A 23,572-nucleotide genomic window follows, 5' to 3' on the forward strand; every position below is an offset into this window, starting at 1 on the left:
ATCATAGCCCCAGACAAGATTGAGGTCATTGTTATAACAACTACCAAGAGAAGACCAACTTCAAAAATGGTCCTTGAGGGTCAGACGGTAGTTTCAAAGGCTCTAACAAGTATCTAGGAGTATGGGTGGATGTGAGGTTACACTTTGACACTCATGTTATGGAAACATGCCAAAATGCAGAACAGGTGAGGTAGCGAATAGCTAGTTTGCTACCAAATAACAGAAGACCCAGCCAGCAGAGGAGGAGGTTGCTGTCTAGCATCACATCTCCTGTGGTACTATGTGGTGCTGAAGTCTGAGGAGGAGTCACCAAATATGGTAAATACTGGGGTGCTCTTGAAGCAATACAAAGAAGGAGCTGTATCCATCCGAATCACATCAGCATACCACACGATTTCCCGTGAGGCACGAATGTCTTAGCAGGAATATTACTGGTAGACCTTGAGATTCTTCATTGGAAGAGGATGAAAGAACTAGAACACCTGCTGAAAAAAGGAGACTGAGCAGTTCCATCATCAAAGATTTGAGAAGGGAATGACAGAGGCAGTGGAATGATAGTGAGAGGGTCAATGGACTTAGCGCATGATCAGGGATCTGAAGGGTTGGTGCGCGGGCGTACCCATAGTTCGCTGGATTAGTATCTTACAGTTTCTGGCAGGCCATGAGGGATAGAAAGTACCTTTATAGGTTTGGACTTGACTACTCCCCATGTTGTCCGGTTTGTGAAAGTGTGGATGAGACAGAATACCACGTTTTTTTCAGCTATCCTAGATTCAAGGATCAGAAGAGTGAAGCATTGCATGCAATAGACAGAATGGGTAAGTTTTTACCTGAGGAAGTATAACGGATCTGCTTGAGAGTGCAAGTAATTGGACCATAGCAATGTCTGCCAGGAAGGTAATGCAGGAGCTCTATGCCTGGGAAGAGTCCCACAGGGGCAGGCGAAGAAGGGGTCGCCAGAGGGTGTTTGGCTATTGGCTGAACGTCTAGGGGGTGCCCCGTACGTATGAGGGTCGGCTTGGTGTGATGAGGTCGAGGGCACTCCTCTTAATGCGTCTGATGGTGACCTGTGGTAAGTGGTATGTATGTTGTATGTCAGTGACTATTTATGACTGTGTTTTGTTGAGGGATGTGCCTATGATGCGATTCTGTGTGTGTGTGTGTATGTGTGATGAGGTCGAGGGCACTCCTCTTAATGCGTCTGATGGTGACCTGTGGTAAGTGGTATGTATGTTGTATGTCAGTGACTATTTATGACTGTGTTTTGTTGAGGGATGTGCCTATGATGCGATTCTGTGTGTGTGTGTGTGTGTGTGATGAGGTCGAGGGCACTCCTCTTAATGCGTCTGATGGTGACCTGTGGTAAGTGGTATGTATGTTGTATGTCAGTGACTATTTATGACTGTGTTTTGTTGAGGGATGTGCCTATGATGCGATTCTGTGTGTGTGTGTGTGTGTGTGCACGCGTGCACATGGTAAGTGATTGGTGTTTGCTGTTGTATGCAAAGTAAGTTTTTACAAATGTGTTGTTAAGGGGATGGATGTGACTAGTTATGTGTAGCGATGTGTGAAGTTTATGGTAGCTGTTGTGTTGCATGTGTGATGCACTTTTGCCTTATGTCATATTATTCATGTGTGTGACTTTCGGAGGGTGTTTGATTGTGTGTATGAGGATTTTACCCCCTTCCTGATGAAATGCACACCAGCTGTACCAGAAAAGGGGTAGCCAGGGGTGGAGATTTAAATCAGCGTGCAGGAATAAAATACACACCTAATATCATCTTGCAGAACCTGTCAGCGAGTCCGACACTGCTTCGGCACCCGTAAATGGGGTTTCCACCACCTCTGCAGCAAGACACAACTAATTCTATGACCTACCATTGATAAACGGAATCATCATATAACAGTTAGTCTGCCAATGAGCAACATCATCATTGTTTTTTTCTGGGCTAAACGTCACCTTATGTTGCAAACTCCATAACTAGAGGAAGCAAGTTCAAACCTGGGCTCCCCAAATTCAATCTCATTCCTCGAATCCCTTTAACCAGCAAAAGCCCATCATCTTCATATGCAATAACATAGCATCCACTGGGTAAACTCAACTACATCAAAAAATCGAATTTAAAAATCCAGAGCAGGAGTCCTAAAACACTACCCTCAGGACAATCTTTAGATAGCATTTTCCGTACTTCTGAGACATCTCAAAGAATGTCTTGATTACTGAAATAACTGTATAACATCATCAACATCAGTAAACCAACATTCAATACTTTTGGAGAAAATAGCCTTAAATGTTTATGACTACTTTTCACACTCACTCATAACTGGAAATTACCAATACATCAAAAATTGGTACTTTTCAACAAGATGCCCACAACCGATAAGGCAATCTGTAGTTAGTCCGTTAGTATCTTTACTAGCTAAGCGACAGTGATAGCCTTTCAGTAGTGCCATCTAACAACTAACTAACTATAGTGACTAACTACAGATCACCTTATCAGTTGCAAGCATCTTCTTCAAAAGTACCCAAAAATTAAAATTTCAAATAAATTTGGTTTGTTTTATGTTAGTATTATCAATGAAAACTTGAAAATATTGATTTTCTTAAAAAAAATATTGGTTAAACTGCTTTAAAAAGCAATACATCTATAAAAACATAATAGAAGGGTACAGTTTAATAAAATGAATAAACTCACACTTTTTTTAATAGAAACATGTTATAATATGATACTTTTATTTTTACTGTGAATACTAATACATATTAAAACAAAGATATCAAAGATACGTTAATACAAAAATTAAAACTCATTTATAAAAAACAAAAAAAAAATATTAATATTAAATGCTTAAAAATAATTCTTCAAATAAACAACATTATTAAGTTTGAGTCATAATAATTTTGAAAATTTAGAAACATAAGCAGTTTTAAGTTAAAAAATTAAACCAGTTATCAGTGAAAAGTTTAGTAAAACTTTTCCAAAAGAACATTCTTATTATTATTACTGTTCTCTCAATTATTAGTTCATTTCTAACAAAGTTATTATCTCCAAGTATACTAAATATGTTAAATATAATTTATTTATCTCGTGTTTTGGCAGTTTTATGGCATTAACCTTAGATTAGTACATTTCAACCAACTCGATAGCTTACATACCGTTACTGTGTAATGATTATTAAAGAATTTTAATTTTTGGAGGCCATTTTGAGTTGAACCCAACAACCGATCACAGCCATTCATGTAATTTTGTAACCTCTAACAATCCTTTATTTGTAAACGAAATCAAAATCAAAATCTGAGACAAAAAGTGATACATACTGAATTCAATAACGAACTGTTCATTTGATGAAAAGTGAAAGTTAAAAAATTCAAACATACAAATAATTTGCAGAAAAACAAAATATTTTTAGAAAAGTAAAGAAATTGAAACTAAAGAGTATTAAAAATATTTTACCATGATTGTAAAATAATTTCTTTTAATTCGAATAAAATAATGATGAAAAAGTATACATTTTTTTATAAACAAGTATAAAATTAAAAACTTTTTTAACTCCCCTACTTTAGGAAAATGAATTTAAAAAAATAATAAAATTGGACATTTTTAAACCTAATGAATTTATGGCTTTAAATTTTTAGACCTTAGGGGGAACACGACAAATAATTTTGTGAATGAACAAAGTTGATAGCTGCAATAGGTATTAAGAAAATCATGAATATACGCCACACAGGTGAAACATATAACCCCCTTTTTTCTTCTTGCTATGGCCAAAAGTTAAAAACAATATTTAAAAAACTGAAATTATATTATAAAGCTTTGTAAAGAAAATAATATTAATCTGTTAACCAAATCAACTTCTGTCAATTTCATAACAGACAAAGAAATTTCACTCATATTATTTTAATTACATGAATAAAATATTTTTAATTTGTTGCTTGACTATTTTTTGAATTTCATAAACTAGAATGTTAAAAGCAGATAAATAATTCAATCAGAACATCTAACAAATTTTTAAAAACATAACGGTTAATAGCTGGTTGATGATTCCTTTTTGTATAAAACTAATACTGTACATGAAGAAATTTTTTAAAAGGATTTTATTGTATATTTATTTTATTGTTAATCTCACAATCCTAAACACAATAATAAAATTATTTAATCTGAAATTTTCATTTTTTGACGATTAATGCCTTTTTGTATGTCTTACTCACTGGTCATTTTTAAAAACTTTCATTTATTTTTTTTGAGGGTATAACTTTCTTAAATTCTTATTCTATATTCTTTTTTTCTGGATGAATTAATCTCATTAATTCACCACAGAAGCTTTGAAGCTTGTACAAGGGAAAATAGAAATGGAATTTTTTAGCCTGTGAAAAATGGCATTCCTGACTGGGATTCAAACCCAGGACCCCCAGATAAAAGGCTGAGATGCTACCACTTCACCACAGCAATCAATAGTAATATTTCACAACCTAATTTTGGTTTTAAATGCATAACAATAATTCTGAAAGAATATTGTTATGACTAATTTTCACTTTAAGGTTTAAAATTTGTATGTGTTTACAAATGGAACATGTCATCAAAAACTCTATTCATTCAACTTCTCACTTCTATTTTCTTAAAATGATTTTCTTTAATAGTGTCATTTTTGTTGCCCTTCTTTCACAACATGCTTGCTTAATTCACTACCACATTTCTGACTTTATTTTTTGCAGTTGTGAAATGAGAGATAGATAACATTTCATCTGATTTTTGACAAACGTTTTATGAAACTACTCTTCATATTTTGAGCAACTTATAATATCTGAGTTTTTATCTCTCATTTACAACATATGTGCGATTCACAACTTTTACATATCAAAACCATTTTTCACGTGGATCAGTTACTTCTGTAGTGTATTTTTTAAACATAAAAATACTTACAACTTGTGCTTCTCAGAATAATTGTTAATGTAATAGAATTTTTTCGGCCCTTTCATTCACTTTTTTCAGAAATTTCAACATAAATTTTTCAATATTCTACAACAACCAACAGAAATATCACACGAAGATCAAAATTTTTACCAGGTTCAAAGTCTTACAATGACAATGAAATAAAATTAATGAAATTACAGGGTAGGGATATTGAGTGATATTATATGGATCCCTAGCTTAAATATTACTAACTGAGAATAAGCCAGCCAACTTGATTTGTAAGCTCTTTTATAAGTTCATTTATAAGCTCTTTTAAATTGTGTTCTGGTCTTTCAACTAAGAATTTTATAATAAAAGTCTATTATTTAAAAAGTAATTCAAAACAAGAATTACTAATCTATTTGTTGCAAAACAAGAAACAAATTTAACGGTATTAAATTAAAGAATTTAATTTTTTTTAATATATTAAAATTAAATACATGGATGTTGATTTTAAACAAATTTAGGGTTGGTTCTTAACCATTAAACTTACCACAAACGTTAAACTTAAACAATTACACAGAAACGTTGTTCCTGAAATTCAGTAAAAGATTGAAACCATTTTATTAATTAAATAAAAAATCTAACAACTTAAGTACACGAATTTTACAGTGCTAACCGCTAAATAAACACACCACAAGTTACTAGGTTATGTACAAGAACAGTAAACTTATGCACGGAATCTAATACTGCTTACTTTGGCCTACGATTGAAAATAGTATTAAAATGAATCGATATTTTAACTGAATACTCAAAACATTATTTATTCACGAACTAGTTCATATGACTTACGTTGCAATTGATAAATTTGCGTATATAGAGGTTCTCAATCAAAAGAATTTTGCAGAAACAATTTTTTGTTTATTAGATCTCCAAAACTTCAAAGAAACACGAAAAAACAAACGACTATGTAATAACACAAGTATTCCCAACTAGTATGATTGAAATGGGAACGCCAGTTAGATTGAGAAGGAAGACCGAAGTGAGGCTGCGTTAAATTAACCAAACAAAATCACGCCTTAACCTCCCAACCCATGGTATTTTAACATTTCTTTTATTTTTCGTTTTGTTTTTTAAGCTTAGCACATCACAGTTATACACTACTAAAATTAGTGAGGGTGCTGCTCCAGAAAATTTTTTTCTGGGCCTTTTCAAGGAGATGGTTAGTTTTCTGTAAAATAAAAGAACCGAAAAAATGAATCTTGTAGAATATCTGGAAGCAAGATAATAATCTAATTCTACACTTATCACATTCAAGAATATGGTACATTCGGTTTAACCGAATAAATAATAAAATGTCAATACAGATAATATTTTTTTAGTATTATTAGATAATAACTTAATAGATGTCCGCTTAAAAACATTATAGTCCAACTGTGCTTAATTTAAATTTCTATGTTCACAGAAACAAATACATAATCACTTTTTACTAATTCCCTTCTGTTTTGCCCTTCCAGCGTGTTTTTGGACAAATTTGGCAATCAAAGAGCCCTTGCTTTCCGCCATCTTCAGATCACTACTGAAAAATCAATTAAACCGCTTTCATATTCCTGCCACCGATTAAACTAGAAAAAGGAATGTTCATGGAGTAAAAAAAAAAAACTTTCCGCCAGCTCGGTAGGATCGACACTGCAGGTATGACAGTGCTCTCTCTTTCCCTCGCGATCAGCTTCCTATGTGCGCATCCGCACAACAGCCAAACACCACGCGGCTGGAACTGTGAAGCGCATAGTTCCATACAAAGATTTTTGTATCTTTTTCATAAACTGGGGAATGGCTACTTACATTAATCTTTAGTATTATATATTGTACATGTATAAATAAAGGATTCTTTATATTAAATGTTATCAATAATATCAAGTGGGAGTGCTGTAGTGCCTATACGCGAGCAGCCACAGGTTATAGTAGATGCAATGTCAAAAGACACATTCGGGACATTGGTGATACTGTCTCAAGATTGTATGACCACTTTTGTTCCGTGACCGTCTGTGCGTATTATACGGGTTCACACCCAAGATAGTATTCATGACCAGTAAATACTAATTTTCCATGTCATGACATGGAAAATGAAATTGCTCTTTTCGGAGAATGAATCTGCTGTAGTTATTGTAAACAGTCAATAATAATAAAATCGAAACATTGGTGGATGCAACAGTTGTTTTCTGAAGCCAACAGAATTTAACTAAATCTTTTACATTAAAAGTGGAAGATGGAATGGAATTTAAAAACTTTGCTAGGCTATTCTCTTCGATTTTGAAGTATTTCTTCAAATAGTTGTGGAAAAATACCAAAATTATATATCAATTTAAAGGTATTCCTGCTTCAATTAGAATGGCTGCAACCCTTAATCTTTATTGTCTTTTTACCATCATTTACAAGTCTGCCATATATCTTAAGGATTTCAAAGCAAGCATAATCAAAATTTGTCAGAAGTATGTAAAAAATCTAAAAAAAATGTTCATTTGTTACTGTTCAATTCATTAAATTACCCGTATTATATATTTGAATGAACTTCAACATTGCAATTTTTACAATAATTTAACAATATTATGTCTATTGTACCTTTTTATCACAGACACAGGTCAGTGGGTCAGCCATTCCAATGCTTCAGGGGTAAGATCATGGATGTCTTGTAACAAGCCTCTAAAAAATGTATTTTAACAAACCAGGGCCAGGCGGGGCGATTGTTTGCTCTTCAACTCCACATTGTGGGCTTTCCGCAGCTCCCCACTGAGTCAGCCTCTTATTGCAGATACCATGATTTGTGTAAATCCTATTGATGTTACACCACTCTTCTGAAAAGAGTAAATCCTGGTACCCTCTGAGTATGATCTGTCATAAGGCTGGAGTTAGTGATATTCTAACCTTGTCATAGTGATCTTTTGTGTTGAGGTCATTGACCCGATCGGCGGCTGCTACAGGTGGATGTCTGGACTTTAGTCTCTGTTGCTGTTTGAGAAAATCTATATCAGCATGAATAGGCAGAGATGGGTTACCATTATATTTTTCCAACTGTGATTTGAGGGCTGCCAGTTGTCTAGTTTGTGGGGGGGTGACACATTACTCAGTAATGGCAACCACTGGAGAGCCGAGTTATTCTAATGATTTCCAGTTATGGTTCACATAGCCTGGTTCTGATGTGTGTTGACGAGCTTGATGTGGCAGCTATTAATCCAAACAGGAGCACAATATTTTACAATTGAATGTACGAGGGTTGTGCATTGATTCTTGAAGTTTCAGCAGTAGCTCCCAAAGATGCATTGGCCAGGTTCTGAATCAGGCTGGCTCTGGTTTTAACTTTAGCTGATCATTTTTGAAGGTGTTGTTTAAAGGTAAGTGTTCTGTCAATCGTGATACTGAGGTATCTTTTGGATTATGTTTCAGTGCAACTCCTTCATGTTAATGGCAAGAGTTCGTTGAGCTTCCCTGTTGTTAGAAGGAACGCCATGACTTTAGTTTTATTTGGAGTCGGCGGGAGTACCCATTTTTTGAAATATTTTCTGATTGTTCAAAGATGAAGAAGACCTTTGTACAATCAGAAAAAACTGAGGCTGTATTGACAGAAGTATCAGTTCAGCCTTGGTTTGGGCACCGATGACAATATTGTCTGCACATATGAATTTTCGAGATGTAGTTGGTGGTATATCCGAGATATAAATATTAAACAGTAGAGGTGCCATTACAGATCCTTGTGGTAGGCTGTAGAAAAATGCTTGGCTTTTCATTTAGCTATACTTGGAAAAGTCAATTACTCAGCATCTCATTCAGTTAATTAAGGAACAAACTGGTACATCTTGAGTAGTAGTCCTTTCCAGACTGAACTTAAATCAATAAATGCAGCAGATGTTTTAAGCCTTTGTTGAAATTCTTTCTCTATACAGGTTGTAAGCAAAAGGATCTTATCGCAGCAACTTCTTCCTGGCATAAAACCAGCCTGCTCCATTGGTATACCATTACTAACAATGGGTATTAGACGCACAAGTAATATTGTTTCTAAGATATTGAGACATATGCTTAGAAGTGCTATTGGTCTGTAGCTTTCAGGTTGAGTAATGTCCTTCCCAGGCTTAGAAATGGGGATTACTTTACTTTTCTTGAAATGTTTTGGTAACTTATTCCTTCGCAGGACATCATTATAAAGATTTAAAAGCAATCATTTCATGTTTGGACCGATGTGTTTAATAAACTCAAGATATATGTTGTCTAATCTAGCTGCTTTTCTACATTTTGTTAAATTGATTGCAGCATTGAATTTTTCCATTGTGATAGGATCCATAATGGGGAGGAGCTTTGATGACTTTTATGGATTTCACCAATTGCATACCTCAGTTCTCTTTTGTGTGTTATCTATAATGATCTGCGATAGGTTCTTAATTCTTTTGAATATGGCTTCTGGCCTAGGGGTTTTAGTAGTAGCGATGGGTGTTTATAATCTGGTTTCTAGCTTGAGCAATAAATTCCATGCTGTTCTGCTGCAATGCTTAAAGTTGAGGATCTCCAGCATCTAACTGCTCTAGCGTTGTTCAGGGCTTCTAGTTATTGCTTGCCTACCTGGTCTCTTGTGCATTCATAAGCATTCTACAGTTCTTGGCACTCTTCATTCCAATAGGGAATGTAGAATTTTATTACTCCTCAGGAGATATATTTTTTGGCAGAGCTGACTACTAAAGCAGCAAATCTTTTATAGTTCTCTATTTTTGATGGAATTCACCTGATGTCATCTTCTAGTTGCTTGTTGAATTTATCCCAGTTTGCTTTCCTAAAATTCCATCTAGATAAGGGAAGAGGACAATTGATGGGAATTGGTGTGCCTAAAGTATTGACTATCATCTGTGTTGAGAATTTGGAAAGTTGTCTGTAATCTATAAAGTACTTCCCTAACAGTGTGGCATAGTTGTGCACCTATGGTTATGAAAGTTAGATCAGGATTGTAGCCCTTCCTCCATCTTGCAAAAATTTCTCATATTAAAAGAGTTGCGCGATAATTTAATTTGTCTTAATTATATTACTATTAAACTTCATACTGATGTGACATCAGTAAGAGTAAGAGAGATCGAAAGAATCACACTCTCATTATACCTGGCAAATTTTTTTCAGATTTCTGCTTAGTTATTCTACTAACTACCAGATTATTCTATCTTAAGAGAGTTCTATATAAAAATATTTTTGTCCAGTAATAAAATATTTCGTACTTAACGCAAAGAAAACAAACAGAAATTTTCTTTCTTAAACAAATTACTACTTTTATTCTTAATTGTAGAGGTCGAAATTCCTTTTACTATTAAAACTAGTTTTATTACTTAAAATTTATGTCTTCTTATGAGAAAATGTTAAAGGGAAATTAGATGTGCCTGCAGAAGATATTTTACCAGCACAGACAACTCCTCTACCTTTTGTTTTTGGGGTAGACGGTTCATTCACAACTTACAGAACGAAGGCTTATAAAGGCCCACACAAAGACAATCTACCAAAAAGAATACTTTATTACTCACAAAGCAGAGTATGAAGAATAATTGAGAAAATGTTTGATATTTTAAGTTCAAAATTTGGGTTTATACTGAAATCAGACTTACATTCTGATAAAAAATAATTGGTAATATTGTCTTGCATCTATCCCCATTAGTACATTTACAGGAATTCAATATCAAGAGATTATTGCAAACCACCAGGTTCATTTGATTCAGATAATGTAAATAAGAACTTTATTGGTGGATTGTGAAGATCATATGATGGTGATAAAGAATTTTTATTAATTTATAAAACATTCCTTAATAAACACCAACTAATTAACATAAAATTCAATATTACTTTGTATCATCATAAGGAACAATTCCTTGCTAAACTAACTTTCATTAAATTATGAATTTTCTGCAAGTTAAAATTAACTTACGTTACGATTCATTTATAAAATTTTAAATAAATTAAATTGTCATTACTTACATCAACTAATTCCACTTCCTCTTCAGAGGTCTTGCTGCAGCTCCCTCTTAACTTAAATCTGTGAAGAATAAACAGTAAAGGCTCATATCCACACCAGAGTTCTTGTGCCTGAGCTGCTTTCTTACTTGTTAGCAATTTTTTATGTTCGTACCGAAATTGAGATTTTAAATTATAGATTTTTTCCCAAAACCAGTACCAATAATTAATTTTTTTTCCTAGTACGCATCTCACTTTTTGTCTTGATTTTTACTTCCTTGGAGTCTCCTCGTGTCATCACAAGCTCGTACATTGACTGGGCCTAGTATAAAGATATCCCCTTATTTTGATATATTATTTTACAAAAATAAGCTTTACAGTTTTGTTTGTCATGTTTCAAATTCTATTTATTTGTACGGATTGTCAATTTAAAATTTCCTTGATCCTTTCTTCCTTGAAGGTTTTTATTAGAATCTTACTAGATCTTTAGTTACTAAGAGTCTTATCTTATTACAAATATAAGGTTCTATTTGTGCAACAAATTCTTTAATTTATATGATGTTACCACGACTTGATGGGGATGGTTTACTACTCACATATTTATCGATAAGTCCAATATAATGCAAAGATGCTTTTGGATAAATCCAGTTCCTGCTTATCATTCATAATTTTTACATAAATATGTAATAATTATTTTAATTTTTAATTAAATCTTACGATAATGCTTATTTGTTACATCAGATGTTTTATAAATGTATGACCAATTATTATTAAATTAAAATAACGTTTTATATATCATAGCACCACTAAGTCCTTCAGGTACTTTAATAACCTGTAGAAAATAACAGAAAAGTTCATATAAACTTGTATTAAAATACTTTGTTTACAAGTTACAGCAAGTGAAAGATTTCACTCTTTGATTTCAGCTACCCTGGTGAAATTGGTCAACTGAAATTTTTAGGTTATTAAGGGGCAGAATCGGTATAAGTTTTAGAAAAATTTGGGGTAAAAACCAATAAATTGGATAAAAAACCCAGTTTTGTTAAGTTTGATGCACAATAACTTTGTTAAATGGGTAATTAGCACATAAAACTTGTAGAGAATTTAATTCAATGGTGTAAAATAAGTTAACTAAAACAAAAAGAATTAGAAAAATGTGAATTTTATTTAGAAACAGCACACTAAACCGAAGTGCATTACAGTACCAGTTTGTAATAAATGTTAAAAAAAGCCTGCCATTTTCAACACATTAACAATGCTTCTATACTGTGTTGCTCTATTCAGTTTTTCAGAGCTGTCCAAAGTTGTTCAGCCGCATCCATAATGCAGAAAATTTCTCAAGAATATATTTTTGTTTTGTATAAAATACCATATTACACAACCAAAATGAATACCATATAAGTGTATTCCTCTGCTGAAAATAAGTACAGCATTACTTCAAACCGATCACATTCAAACTAAAATTCACACAAAACCTTCACTAATGACATCACAGTTCACAGTGCATGATACACTTAATGTATCTTACAGAATGATTTAAACAATAATACAGTATTGCGCATTGTTGAACAGCTGTTATTTTTATTGTCATCTTTGAAATAACTTTTTAAACATTATATTTCTGCCATTAATAAATAAAATATTATCTAAGTATTTTTATTTTACAAATCTTTCACATCACCAAAAAATTGAATTTGTTTTTGTTCACATTAAATACGTACTTTTCGGACTAATGTAGTAATTCTAAATAAAATTGAAATTTTTTTAACTTTTCTTTGTTTTATTCAACTTATCTTAACATAATTTTGTTTAGAATTAAATTCTTTACAAGTTTTGTTTAAAACATTTTATATGTTTTATTACCCATGTAACAAAATTACTGTACATCAAACAAAAAAATAAGTTTCTTTTACCCTCAAATTATTGGTGTTCACTCCAGATTTTTCACAAAAATACTGCAGATATGGTTCTGGGATGCATTTTATTCGATTTTTCAGGTCAAAAAACCATAAATCACTAATTCTGCCCCCTTACTTAACATCCTAAAAATGTCAGTACAACCTCACTTCACTTGGGTAACTAAAATCAAGAGTGAAATCTTTCATTAGCTGTAACTAGCAAATGAAGCATTTTTAAATGTATATTTTTATAAACTGTTTCCACAATTTTCACGAGTAGAATAGGCTATAGTCCCAGAAGAACTTTGTGATATACTCTATATATTGAATACTCATATACGCTGAATGTCACAAAGAAACGTTTATGTTTCTTACAAAGAAATGAAAAGAATTTTAGACATGTTCTACAAATGAAAATTAAAAAAAAAAAAATCGTAATTGTGATCCAGAAAACTCTGCACTTTTGAGTTATAACTAGCAAAAAATGACACACTTTCTCCTCCAGGAACAAAATGAAGCCATATTGAACAATCTTTGGAATCTTCTGGAATAAGGCGTAAATTTCATTGTTTCATATGATTTATTGACTTTAAAAATTGTACAACACATTTCACGTTTGTGTTTTGACAAATTTGCTTTACTTTGTGAGAATTTATAAAAAATTGCTATATAATTAAAAACAGCAAATTATAATAAATATCATTATTATTCTACAAACTATAGAACAAACAAAATTTACTGTCTTCTTTAAGTTTTATGCTTTATTTGATAACAAACTGCAAAATAATTTTAAGGGAAAGATTGTGTATTTCTCATAAAAATATGGAATACTGCTAACAATATAAAATTCTTGCAATAAATAATATGGTCAACAAAAATTATTTTCAAACTTGGAATTTTGTATTACTATGTTTTGAGTTGTTTATTATGTAAAAGATTAAATTAAAAAAAAAAAAAAATAGACATGAACATTTAATTAGTTCTGGTAGTCTACTAAAGTACAACCTAATAATATTACAATAATTAACAATTACATATAAATGAAATTTTCAAGTGCTTTAAATTCTGTGATTTCTCTCCAGACAACAGTACTTTTTTCTAACTTCTTGAAGACACATTTATTACTTTTGCACAATTTCATTTAACATTTGGAAACATTAACTAAATAAAAACACTTCAGACTACAATCACATCATGATATGTCTCTCTCATAGATTTTCAATTAAATGTAACAATCTTGAACAACACTGTGAGGAGAGAGTAATGGCTGATGATTATTTACTTATCTGATTAATTATTTCGATTTACATAGATCGCTAATCATATCATGTTATGTATGAAACAGCTCTTCTAATGTAGTTTAACTTTGGTATTGTAAATAGTAATTTGATTAATGAGTGGCTGAAAGAACTATGTACCATGGTTATAATCATAACTGAATATATCCACTATATTTTTATCCAGAACTGGCGTGCAAAAAATTTATATTTCTGGATTTCAATTAAAGGGTATTTTAGCTACGGATATGTATTTGATCGGTACAAGTAATTAATTTAAAACAAAGAGCAATAAAAATTAAAACTTAATGTTACAATTAGTATAACATATATCTGAAAATAAATTTACATGTTTTAAAATGTGTATATTTAAAAAATGGAAATAAGAAAGTAATTTACATCAATGATAAAATAAAAGTCAACTTAAAAAGTAATATCAATTATAAATATAAAATATAAACATTTTAATATACAAGTGAAGAATGATACGATCAAAATTAAATTACTTTATAAATAACTTAGCCTACATTCACAAAATTTAATTTTAGAATCTAGATTGGAATGTACTGTGGTAGCCTCGCATTCTACGTGCTCTTCCTCTAAACATAGAACCACCTCTACTAGCATCTGCTGATATACCACGTGTTGGTGTTGGAGCACGGACTCTAAATTGACTTGTACCTGTAATTACCAAAATAAAACAAAACAGATTAATTACAAAAACCTTTTAATTTTTATTCAAAGTATTTAAAAAAAGGATATATAATGTACTCAACTTGATCCACCCAAGTATAGAATTAAGATTTATCTTGCCTTATTTTGTTGTTTTTCTACTAAAACAACTAAAACAAATAAAGATATTTCTTAATTCTGTACTTGGGTGGATCAAGTTGATTTACATTATATATTTATTTAGTACAGAGGTGATATGGGTCTTGAAAGGATCGATTTTAGAAAAATGGTATATTTATTATGTAGTCATTTGATTTTTTTCATTCACTTCTGGTTTCCTATCTGTTCTGTCTCTATTTTAATAACATATTCATTATATTTGCCGTCTCATCTATTTCATTGTTTTTATTTTACTTCTTACCTTCACTCCTTCTCATACCAATTTTGAGCTATCCTGCATATTTAAATCAAACCTACTTCATCACAGCAAAACTGCAATACAATTTTCTTTTTTCAGTTTATCTTATCTTTCATTTCAAACTTTATTACAACTAATTTTCAATATTCAATTGCCACTCTCTATACTTTTCCTGTTATCTGTTTTATGCAGTGGAGCACTATACTGCATTCAAATATTTTAATTATATTCAAACATCCTAATTATATGTCTTTACAGCAATCACAATACCTATTATGAAATTTTTTTTTATAAAACCTTTTTGCCTTTATAATAAAGATGCTGAACAAAGCATTAAACAGTATTATATAAAATCCCTAATAACATAATAAAGCCTTATCCTGTCCTTCTTCAGTATGATATTTAATTGATAATAGCAATCCTTTAGTTAACCTAAACACCTAGGGACTTGAAAAATTTTGCTCTTTCTGTTAAAAATGTTTCTTTCTGGAACCAATGATTCCATTTTAATTTTAACATATTGTATAAAAATATTTTTTAATATTAACATTGTGTCTATATAATTTAATGGTTCCTTCCATTAACTTCATTCAACAAAAATTAACTATTTTCATTACACACAAATTCAGTTTGTAATGTCAGCCTGCAACTTTTACATTTTTTTTTGCCAACTAATTTTTTTCAACAATCTCTCTCATTCCAGTGGCTAAAGCATCATAAAAATACATACACTTTTGATAACCACCATACACTGAACACACACAGAAAATAAACTTAAAATATTGATATAATTCCAGACTTAAGTATGCTTAAATATAAAGCAAATAAAGAAATAGTCAAAATAAAACTAATGTATATGATCTATGACAAAACAAAAATTTTAAATTCATATTAACCTCTTTGAGAAGCAGAGTTATCTTCATCCCAGGTAATTCGTTGTGGTGGAGGTTTAGCTCGACTTCTTGATACAACCTGGCGGTTAGAGCGACGGGCAGTACCTGAACCACGGTTAACTACACTACTAGTTGACCTACTAGGCCCAGCCTCACTAGCTTCTGCTTCACGTCCTTCTTCAATATCCTCAACAACTACTTGTTGCTTTTCTCCTTCTGAACTCACACCTGAAAAGGAAAAATAAACTTGAATACAACATACATAATATATTAATTTTTCTTACTTTAAAGTTTTTACTATCACCTACTAAAATGATTATGATAAAAAAATTAACAAATAGAACTCTTGCAAAAATTGTAGTTGAGGAAAGCATTATCATGGACATTTCACATTTTATGATATTTGGTTAAAATATGCAAATTTTATTATTAATATGCAGTTAAAATTTTTTCCTATGTAAACCACTCAATTCTTGATTTAGTAATATTTTTGAACAATTAAACATTTCTTTTTTATAATCCAACAAGAACAAACTCTGTGAATGTACAACAGCAAAGAGAAATTTCAGATTATACAGATCAATGCAAATCATAAAATATATATATATTATTCATTGCATATAACAATATACATATCTGTATGAATATAAGTCATCAAAAAATAAATACAAAATTAAAATTTTTAATTATACTACGCATCGAGTGGGGGCCGTAATGTGATCTTGAAATACAAAACAATCAAGGTTGTTAACTAAGATTGTTAACTTGCCAAACTATAATTAAATATTTTTCATGGTAAGCAGAATTGAAAGTATACTAACTACTCTATGTAAATTTTAAGCATTCTGACCAAAATAAGCCAATTATCGATCAAATATTGAGTTAAAAGATAGTGAGAAGCAAGAAATATAAACAAACAGAATCTTCAGTCAGATTTAAAATATCTGACAATGACTATACAATGTGAAATCACATTAAATTATATTCAAAGTATAAAAAACATTGCTTATGTAGACTCATAAAAAGATACGATTGACTTTTTGAAAACAATTTTGTTACAAATGCATAAATAAAATGTTTAAATCATACACATGGGTGTTTGTAAAATGCACTCTCATACATTTTATAAATAAGCAAGTTCATAATCTATAAAATTCAATAAGTTAGTCACAATTGTACAAAAATTGAGCTTTGAAAAAATTGTTATATTTCTTGTAATTTTTATATTTATGAATAATAATACAACAGTTGTAAATACACTTAAGTTAACTTAAGTTTTTGCCAATTTCTAAACAGTGTGCTGACAAATGGAATAAAAAAAATTCTTGCTCTCAATGAGCTAAACATGACAATATATTTCTTTGCACTTTAATGATAATTTAAAATCAATATGAGTTTCATTTAATCATTTTTTTTGATACTGATACTAAGAATCTATTTACAAAAGTAAAGAAAACTATACAGAACACAAAACCACCTTATGTCTTTTAAATTAATGATGGTCTTCAAACATATTACAATTTTCTAATAGTTGCAATGCAAGTAATTTAGAAAATGAAAAAAAAAAATTTTTAATGAATTTGGGTTTACTTAAAAAAATTAGAATTACCATTTTATATACAAATATGAGGTGTGACAATAAAGTAATGAGACTGATTTTTCTTTGCAAGATGTGGCAACCCTGCAGCTTGCGTAGGCACACCTTCTTTGACCTTGGTCTATAAGCTACTTCTAGTCCAAGCGGCACATTGATGCAACTGCTCAGTCGTGAGTTGTGCTGTAATAAGTGAACACGTGTTTGTGTCTCTCATCACAGAAATGAAACCGCAAAATATTGCGCAACGGTATGCCATTTCTTTTTGCGTTAAATTGGGTGAAAACACGACGACAACTTATGGTAAGCTTCAGAAGGCTTTTGGAGGTGAGGTTACGTCAAGAGCTCAAGTTTTTCGGTGGCATAAAATTTTTAGCGAAGGTAGAACGAATGTTGAAGATGAAGACCACAGAGGACAACCATCAACCTCACGGACAGATGTCAACTTGACCAGGGTGCGTGAAATCGTACGATCTGATAGAAGATTATCCGTGAAAATGATTGCAGAAGAACTCAACATCAATCGAGAAAAATTTGTGCAAAAATGGTCCCCAAAAATCTCGCACAACAACAACAACGACGAGAAACACGGAAAAATGTGGCAGCCAATCTGTTAGAGCAAACTGAAATCAATCCAGATTTGTTGAGCCGTGTTATCACTGGTGATGAAGGTTGGTTTTTCAATACGATCCAGAGATAAAACGCCAAAGTTCACAATGGTGCTCAAAGGGATCACCCAGACCAAAAAAAGCTGGCATGTCAAAATCAAAAGTGAAGTGAAATGCATGCTTGTGTGCTTTTTCGATTCCAAGGGAATTGTTCATAAAGAGTGGGTGCCTCCTGGACAAACAGTTAACCAATATTTCTACAAAGAAATTTTAGAAAGACTTCGTAAACGAGTTCTTCATGTCCGTGCCAACATTGCTGATAATTGGATTCTGCATCACGATAATGCGCCATCCCATACTGCTCTGTCAGTACAATTTTTAACCTCAAAACAAATTTCAGTACTACCACAGCCACCTTATTCACCAGATATCGTTCCATGCGACTTTTTTCTATTTCCAAGAGTCAGAATGATGGTCAAGGGACACCATTTTCAAACAACACAAGATGTCCAAAATGCTGTGACGAGGGTCTTGGAGGATATTACAGAAGATGAGTTCCAGAAACGTTACCATTAATGGCAGAAGTGCTGGAATAAGTGCGTGCAATCAGAGGGGAACTACTTTGAAGGAGACAACACTAAACATGACTAAAACGGTAAGCAACATTTTTTTTCACATCAGTCTCATTACTTTATTGTTGCACCTCGTATATTCACAGAAATTAAATTACTTCTAAAATCAGGATTAAATTCTTAAAGCAAACTAAACAAATAAAAAAAAAAAGACTATATAATGTTTTTTTAATATAATAAAAAAGGCAGGGAAGCCTAACAAAATATCACCTAGCAAATGGTTTGTTACCAAAACATATTGCTTTTATTTTTCCTAAAATTTTCCTTATCGATAAAAATAAAAAATTCTTATCAATTACCAAACCTTTAAGCTTTTGCAAACACAACTACATGATATTATACAACTTTTAAGCAGCTGACCATAAACATTTTTATAGCGTTCAGTCTAATATTAAACTACCTTAAAGCAAACAATGTTTTGATTAAAACAATCTCCATGCGCAGTTAATTAGCCACAATTTTAATTTTAATATTTTATTGCTTATTTTTTAATAATAATCTAAAACATTAAAATAGTTAGTGAAATTATAATATTTGACATTAAAACCCATTTTACAACAATAACTTTTTTATCTTTTTGGCTTTTCAATTAGTTTTAAAGTTCTATTCTTATTTAAGCTTTCTATTTCTCTATTCTAAGTTATTTTTTCCTCCAATTTTCAGCTTCACTGCTTAGCATTGCCAACTCATATGTATTTGGTACAGTTACATCACAAAAATTAACATATATGTAATTAGTTACAAAATGATCATTTTACATACCTACTATTTGGCTTTCTTACTCTCACTAACCATCTAGGTCTCATTATTACATCATTATTTTCATCATTGCTTGAATCTGGTTTTTTACTTTGGTTTGGTTGATTTTTTACTATTATTGTCTTTAAAACTTATACAATTTATATTCTTTTCTACTACATCCATGTCTTGCATTTATTTTCTTTACTACAAGCTTTGGTAGTCTACTTCTGTACTTCCTAATAATACTCCTTCCCTTTATTGTCCCATTTGAATTTTGTTAATTGATCTGGTATTCTCACAAAAACTTGACTTCCACATCAGTTGGCACGTTCCAAGTTCCACAGAACTTGGCACTAGGTTTTTCACCAAAATATTTCATAAGGTATTTTACGTTCAATAGTGTTGCTAGAATTCATTTTTTAAGTAAGTAGCTGTTTTAATTACTTCTGGCCAAAAAACACCTAGTGACATCCATATATCCTTCTTTTAACTGACATAAATTTACATTCCAATATTTTTTACCATTATCACCATATTAGATTTTTTACTCTTTTACCAATCAAATTTTAATTTATACAATTAACTTTTGCTAGTTTATAATAAAATAATCTACGAATGATAAAAAAATATCTTTCACCAAACTGCCTACTGTTGCACGAGGCTCATTTAAATTAATATGAATCATAATAAAATTTCTTTGGTTCGTTTTCTCTTATTTTTAAAAGGTAAGTTGTCCATTTCATATACTCTGATTACACTTCTTTTGGTCATTTTACTTTTACTTTCACTGTTTACTAAATTAATCATACAATATAAATTACCTTCCTTTACAGTGATTGTAAAGGAATCTCTATTTTCATTGTAAATTTTAGTAACATTTTTTATTTTTGCCACATGTTACTAGTTTACTTTAGAATAACTTGTTAAATCTTGTTTATTTTTTTTGGATAAAAAACATTAACCAGAGTTAATGTTTATTTCCCCTATTTTTGAGGCAGTTTTTTGTTAATTGCCGATCATCTCTAATTTTAAGATTAGTTTTTCCAAAACTACATATTCATCAAAAAAAGTTATTGTTTACAATATGATCAGTGCAATCAATCAAGTATACAATTTATCTGATTATTATCTCATCTATTTTTATTGTCATTAATTTCAGATGTATCTACTTTAGTAATAAAAAATTTCTATTGACAAGAAATTCTATTGACCATGATTATTCCTTGATCAGTTCGTTGTACTTACTGTCCATCTTGATTTCCTCAGCCGCATGACCATTCTTGATTTTGTCTGCCACATTTTCGTCTTATCACAAATGATAATTTCTTTTAAAATAACCAACTTTACAATAAAAACATTTTCTTTTCGATTCAGCAGACAAGCCCCTTGACTTAGGAAAAAATCATTCGTACTGCTCCTAAACTGATTTCAACCTTATTTCACTTTTCAGGTATTCAATTTGCTAGGTAAGTAATATTCTAGATGGTGTTAATATATAAACAGCAATCATAAATATCTGAATATACATAAATACATGTAAATTTTAATTTTTAAAATTTCTTCTGTTATTTGGTTAACAATAAGTTCTGCCTTGTATTTCTTAATTGAATGTAATTAGCAATAAATAATTTAAATGTGCAACTTGGATTTTTTAATAACTAAGCAATACGATAACATTTAAAAAATTATCTTTCATTAGTTCATACAATATTATGAAAAAAAGTAAAAAAATATGTTTTATTCTAATTTCTAAAAAAATAAAGAAACATATGTTAAAAAAGGTTAATTAGAAATTTTTTTAGAAATAAAAAAACTTTTTCCACTCCCCAATTCTCAAAACCAATTGTCACAGAAAGATGTAGAGTAGAAAAAACTGTTTTATGTTTTTCGGCATTTTCATTTTTTTAAGCCAATGTAAGCATTCAGATACAAGTGTCAACTAAAACCAAGCGCATTACAATACAGAAACATTCAAATGGAAAAAATTAAATTAAATTAAATGCTGGTAAGAATAAAGCAAAAATAAATTACTACAAAAGTTTGAAACTTACACAACTTTTCTACAGACCCTAAATAATAAAAAAAAAGAAGTTCAATAGTAATTCACTTATTATGAAGAATAAAAGAGAAAGTATATATATATATATATATGTTGGTTGACAAACTTACTATAAATATAATATATAAAGTTAATGAAAAATTTTAAAACAAAAAGATTGAGCAAGGAATTTACGTGGTTTAAATGAGAATCTAGAAACACAGCCTGAACACTTTATTTTTGCGAAATTTCAAATTTAAAAGAAATAAAAAAAAAACAAGTTAAAAATAGAATAGTTAAAATAAACAAGATAAAAAAATGTTTCAATCTGGGAATGGTATTTTTATAATTATAAGACGACAATGAAGTCAGAGAAACATAGTTCATCACAAACAGATGGATAAGAGAAAAAGCACTGAATCATTAAAATGACCAAGATGGTATTTCCTTTTCTGAAATTTCATTACAAACGTTTTTATAAACAAACATAAAAAATAAACTAGATAAAACCTAAGTATAAACCAGATTATTTTACATCAAAATACAACTGCAAACTAAACCAAATTTTTTTTTTTAAATCTATACAAGTTACACTGATTTCAAGATGTTAGATTTGGTAAGAGATTACTTTCAAACATAAACAACTGCTTACACATGAAAATGATTAAATTCTGTTATAAGAAGTGTTTATATTGAAATTAGAATCAAACAGCAAAAAGGACTGTTTTAGTTGTGTGCAAGGCTGTAGGATTGATTCACTATCTATTCATTTGACATCATCACTAGCAAAGATGTCTCCTAAATAGAAAGAGACTTCTATGTTTAAATGTGAACCCCCAAGAATAATAATATTTGTCGATGGCATAATCAGTCTGAAATGACCAGAAGTCTGAGTAAAAGGAAGAATAAGGGACAATCAAGAGGAACCAAGATAAAGCTGAAAAGGGAATCTTTTCTGCATAGTCCTAAAACATTTGTTAGGAAGGCTGGCTGTGAACAAGCAATGCTGTGATGACAGTATATTGAAATACTTACATATGTGTCCATACCATTAACAATTGTACAGGCTTTGATATCTACTGAATATGGTGGTGCTTGCAAACTTCACAATCAAAATATTGCAAAGTTAATTTTCTTGATCATCTTGTTTAACAATAGCTCAACATTTCGTCTTAGTGGAAAAGTTAACACACATAATATCTATATCTGGAGGCCAGAAAATTCCCATTAAAGCTTACAATATGAAAGGGACTCTTCAAAATTAATGGTTTTAGTGCAATATCCTGACAGCAAGTATACAGACTGTTCTTTTTCACTAATGCAAGCAATAGCAGGAGTTGCTTATTTGGATATGCTACATACATGGCTCTTCAACAGCAAGATGTGCCACAGAATTTTATTTGGCAACAAGATGGTGCATCTCCACACAGATAACTCTCAATTATTCAACTCTGTTGAATAATGTTTTCCCCAACTGCTGGGTCGGCACAGATCCAATGACAGTGCTTGTTTGCAATAGCCTCCAAGATGACCTGATTTAATCCCCTTGTGATTTTTTCCTTTGGTGTTTTATAAAGAACCTTGTGTATGTGCCTCATACATCAGTTAGCAACAGAGGCACATACACCCGTTTGAGGCATAGAATTGAACAGTTGGCACAGGTTGGTTAAAGTATAGAAAACTTGTTGGTTGGATGTGTGTCGTGCGATACAAGATGGTCAGAGTTTCAATTTATTTGCTCTAATTCCTTTGATGTTTTATAAAGAACCTTGAGTATGTGCCTCATATCAGTTAGCAACAGAGGCACATACACTCGTTTGAGGTATAGAATTGAACAGTTGGCACAGGTTGGTTAAAGTATAGAAAACTCTTGTTGGTTGGATGTGTTGTGTGATACAAGATACTCACTTTGAAAACTTGCAGGGAAAACTGTCAA

At 31.1% G+C, this 23,572-nt stretch overlaps 2 protein-coding genes across 6 annotated transcripts in view; both read right to left on the reverse strand.

Moving 5' to 3' along the window:
* Prp16 (ATP-dependent RNA helicase l(1)G0007) overlaps window positions 1-5,650 on the reverse strand; it is a 52,829-nt gene extending 47,179 nt beyond the window's left edge. The window contains exon 1 of one of the 2 annotated variants that reach the window (XM_075368195.1): window positions 5,443-5,645. The gene's annotated coding sequence lies outside the window, so the exon portion shown is untranslated. Of the gene's footprint in view, window positions 1-5,442 lie in introns of both variants that reach the window. The other variant, XM_075368197.1, reaches the window with a different exon arrangement.
* A 7,899-nt stretch (window positions 5,651-13,549) lies between these two features.
* Mgtor (nuclear basket protein megator) overlaps window positions 13,550-23,572 on the reverse strand; it is a 122,720-nt gene continuing 112,697 nt past the window's right edge. For 3 of the 4 annotated variants that reach the window (XM_075368201.1, XM_075368200.1, XM_075368198.1), the window contains 2 exons: window positions 16,027-16,251; window positions 13,551-14,721 (listed from right to left, as the gene is read on the reverse strand). In XM_075368201.1, coding sequence (XP_075224316.1) covers window positions 14,585-14,721; window positions 16,027-16,251 — 362 coding nt within the window. In that variant the 3' untranslated portion in view covers window positions 13,551-14,584. Of the gene's footprint in view, window positions 14,722-16,026; window positions 16,252-23,572 lie in introns of all 4 variants that reach the window. The other variant, XM_075368199.1, reaches the window with a different exon arrangement.

The sequence above is a fragment of the Lycorma delicatula genome, chromosome 6, assembly GCF_047948215.1.
Source record: "Lycorma delicatula isolate Av1 chromosome 6, ASM4794821v1, whole genome shotgun sequence".
NCBI lineage: Eukaryota > Metazoa > Arthropoda > Insecta > Hemiptera > Fulgoridae > Lycorma > Lycorma delicatula.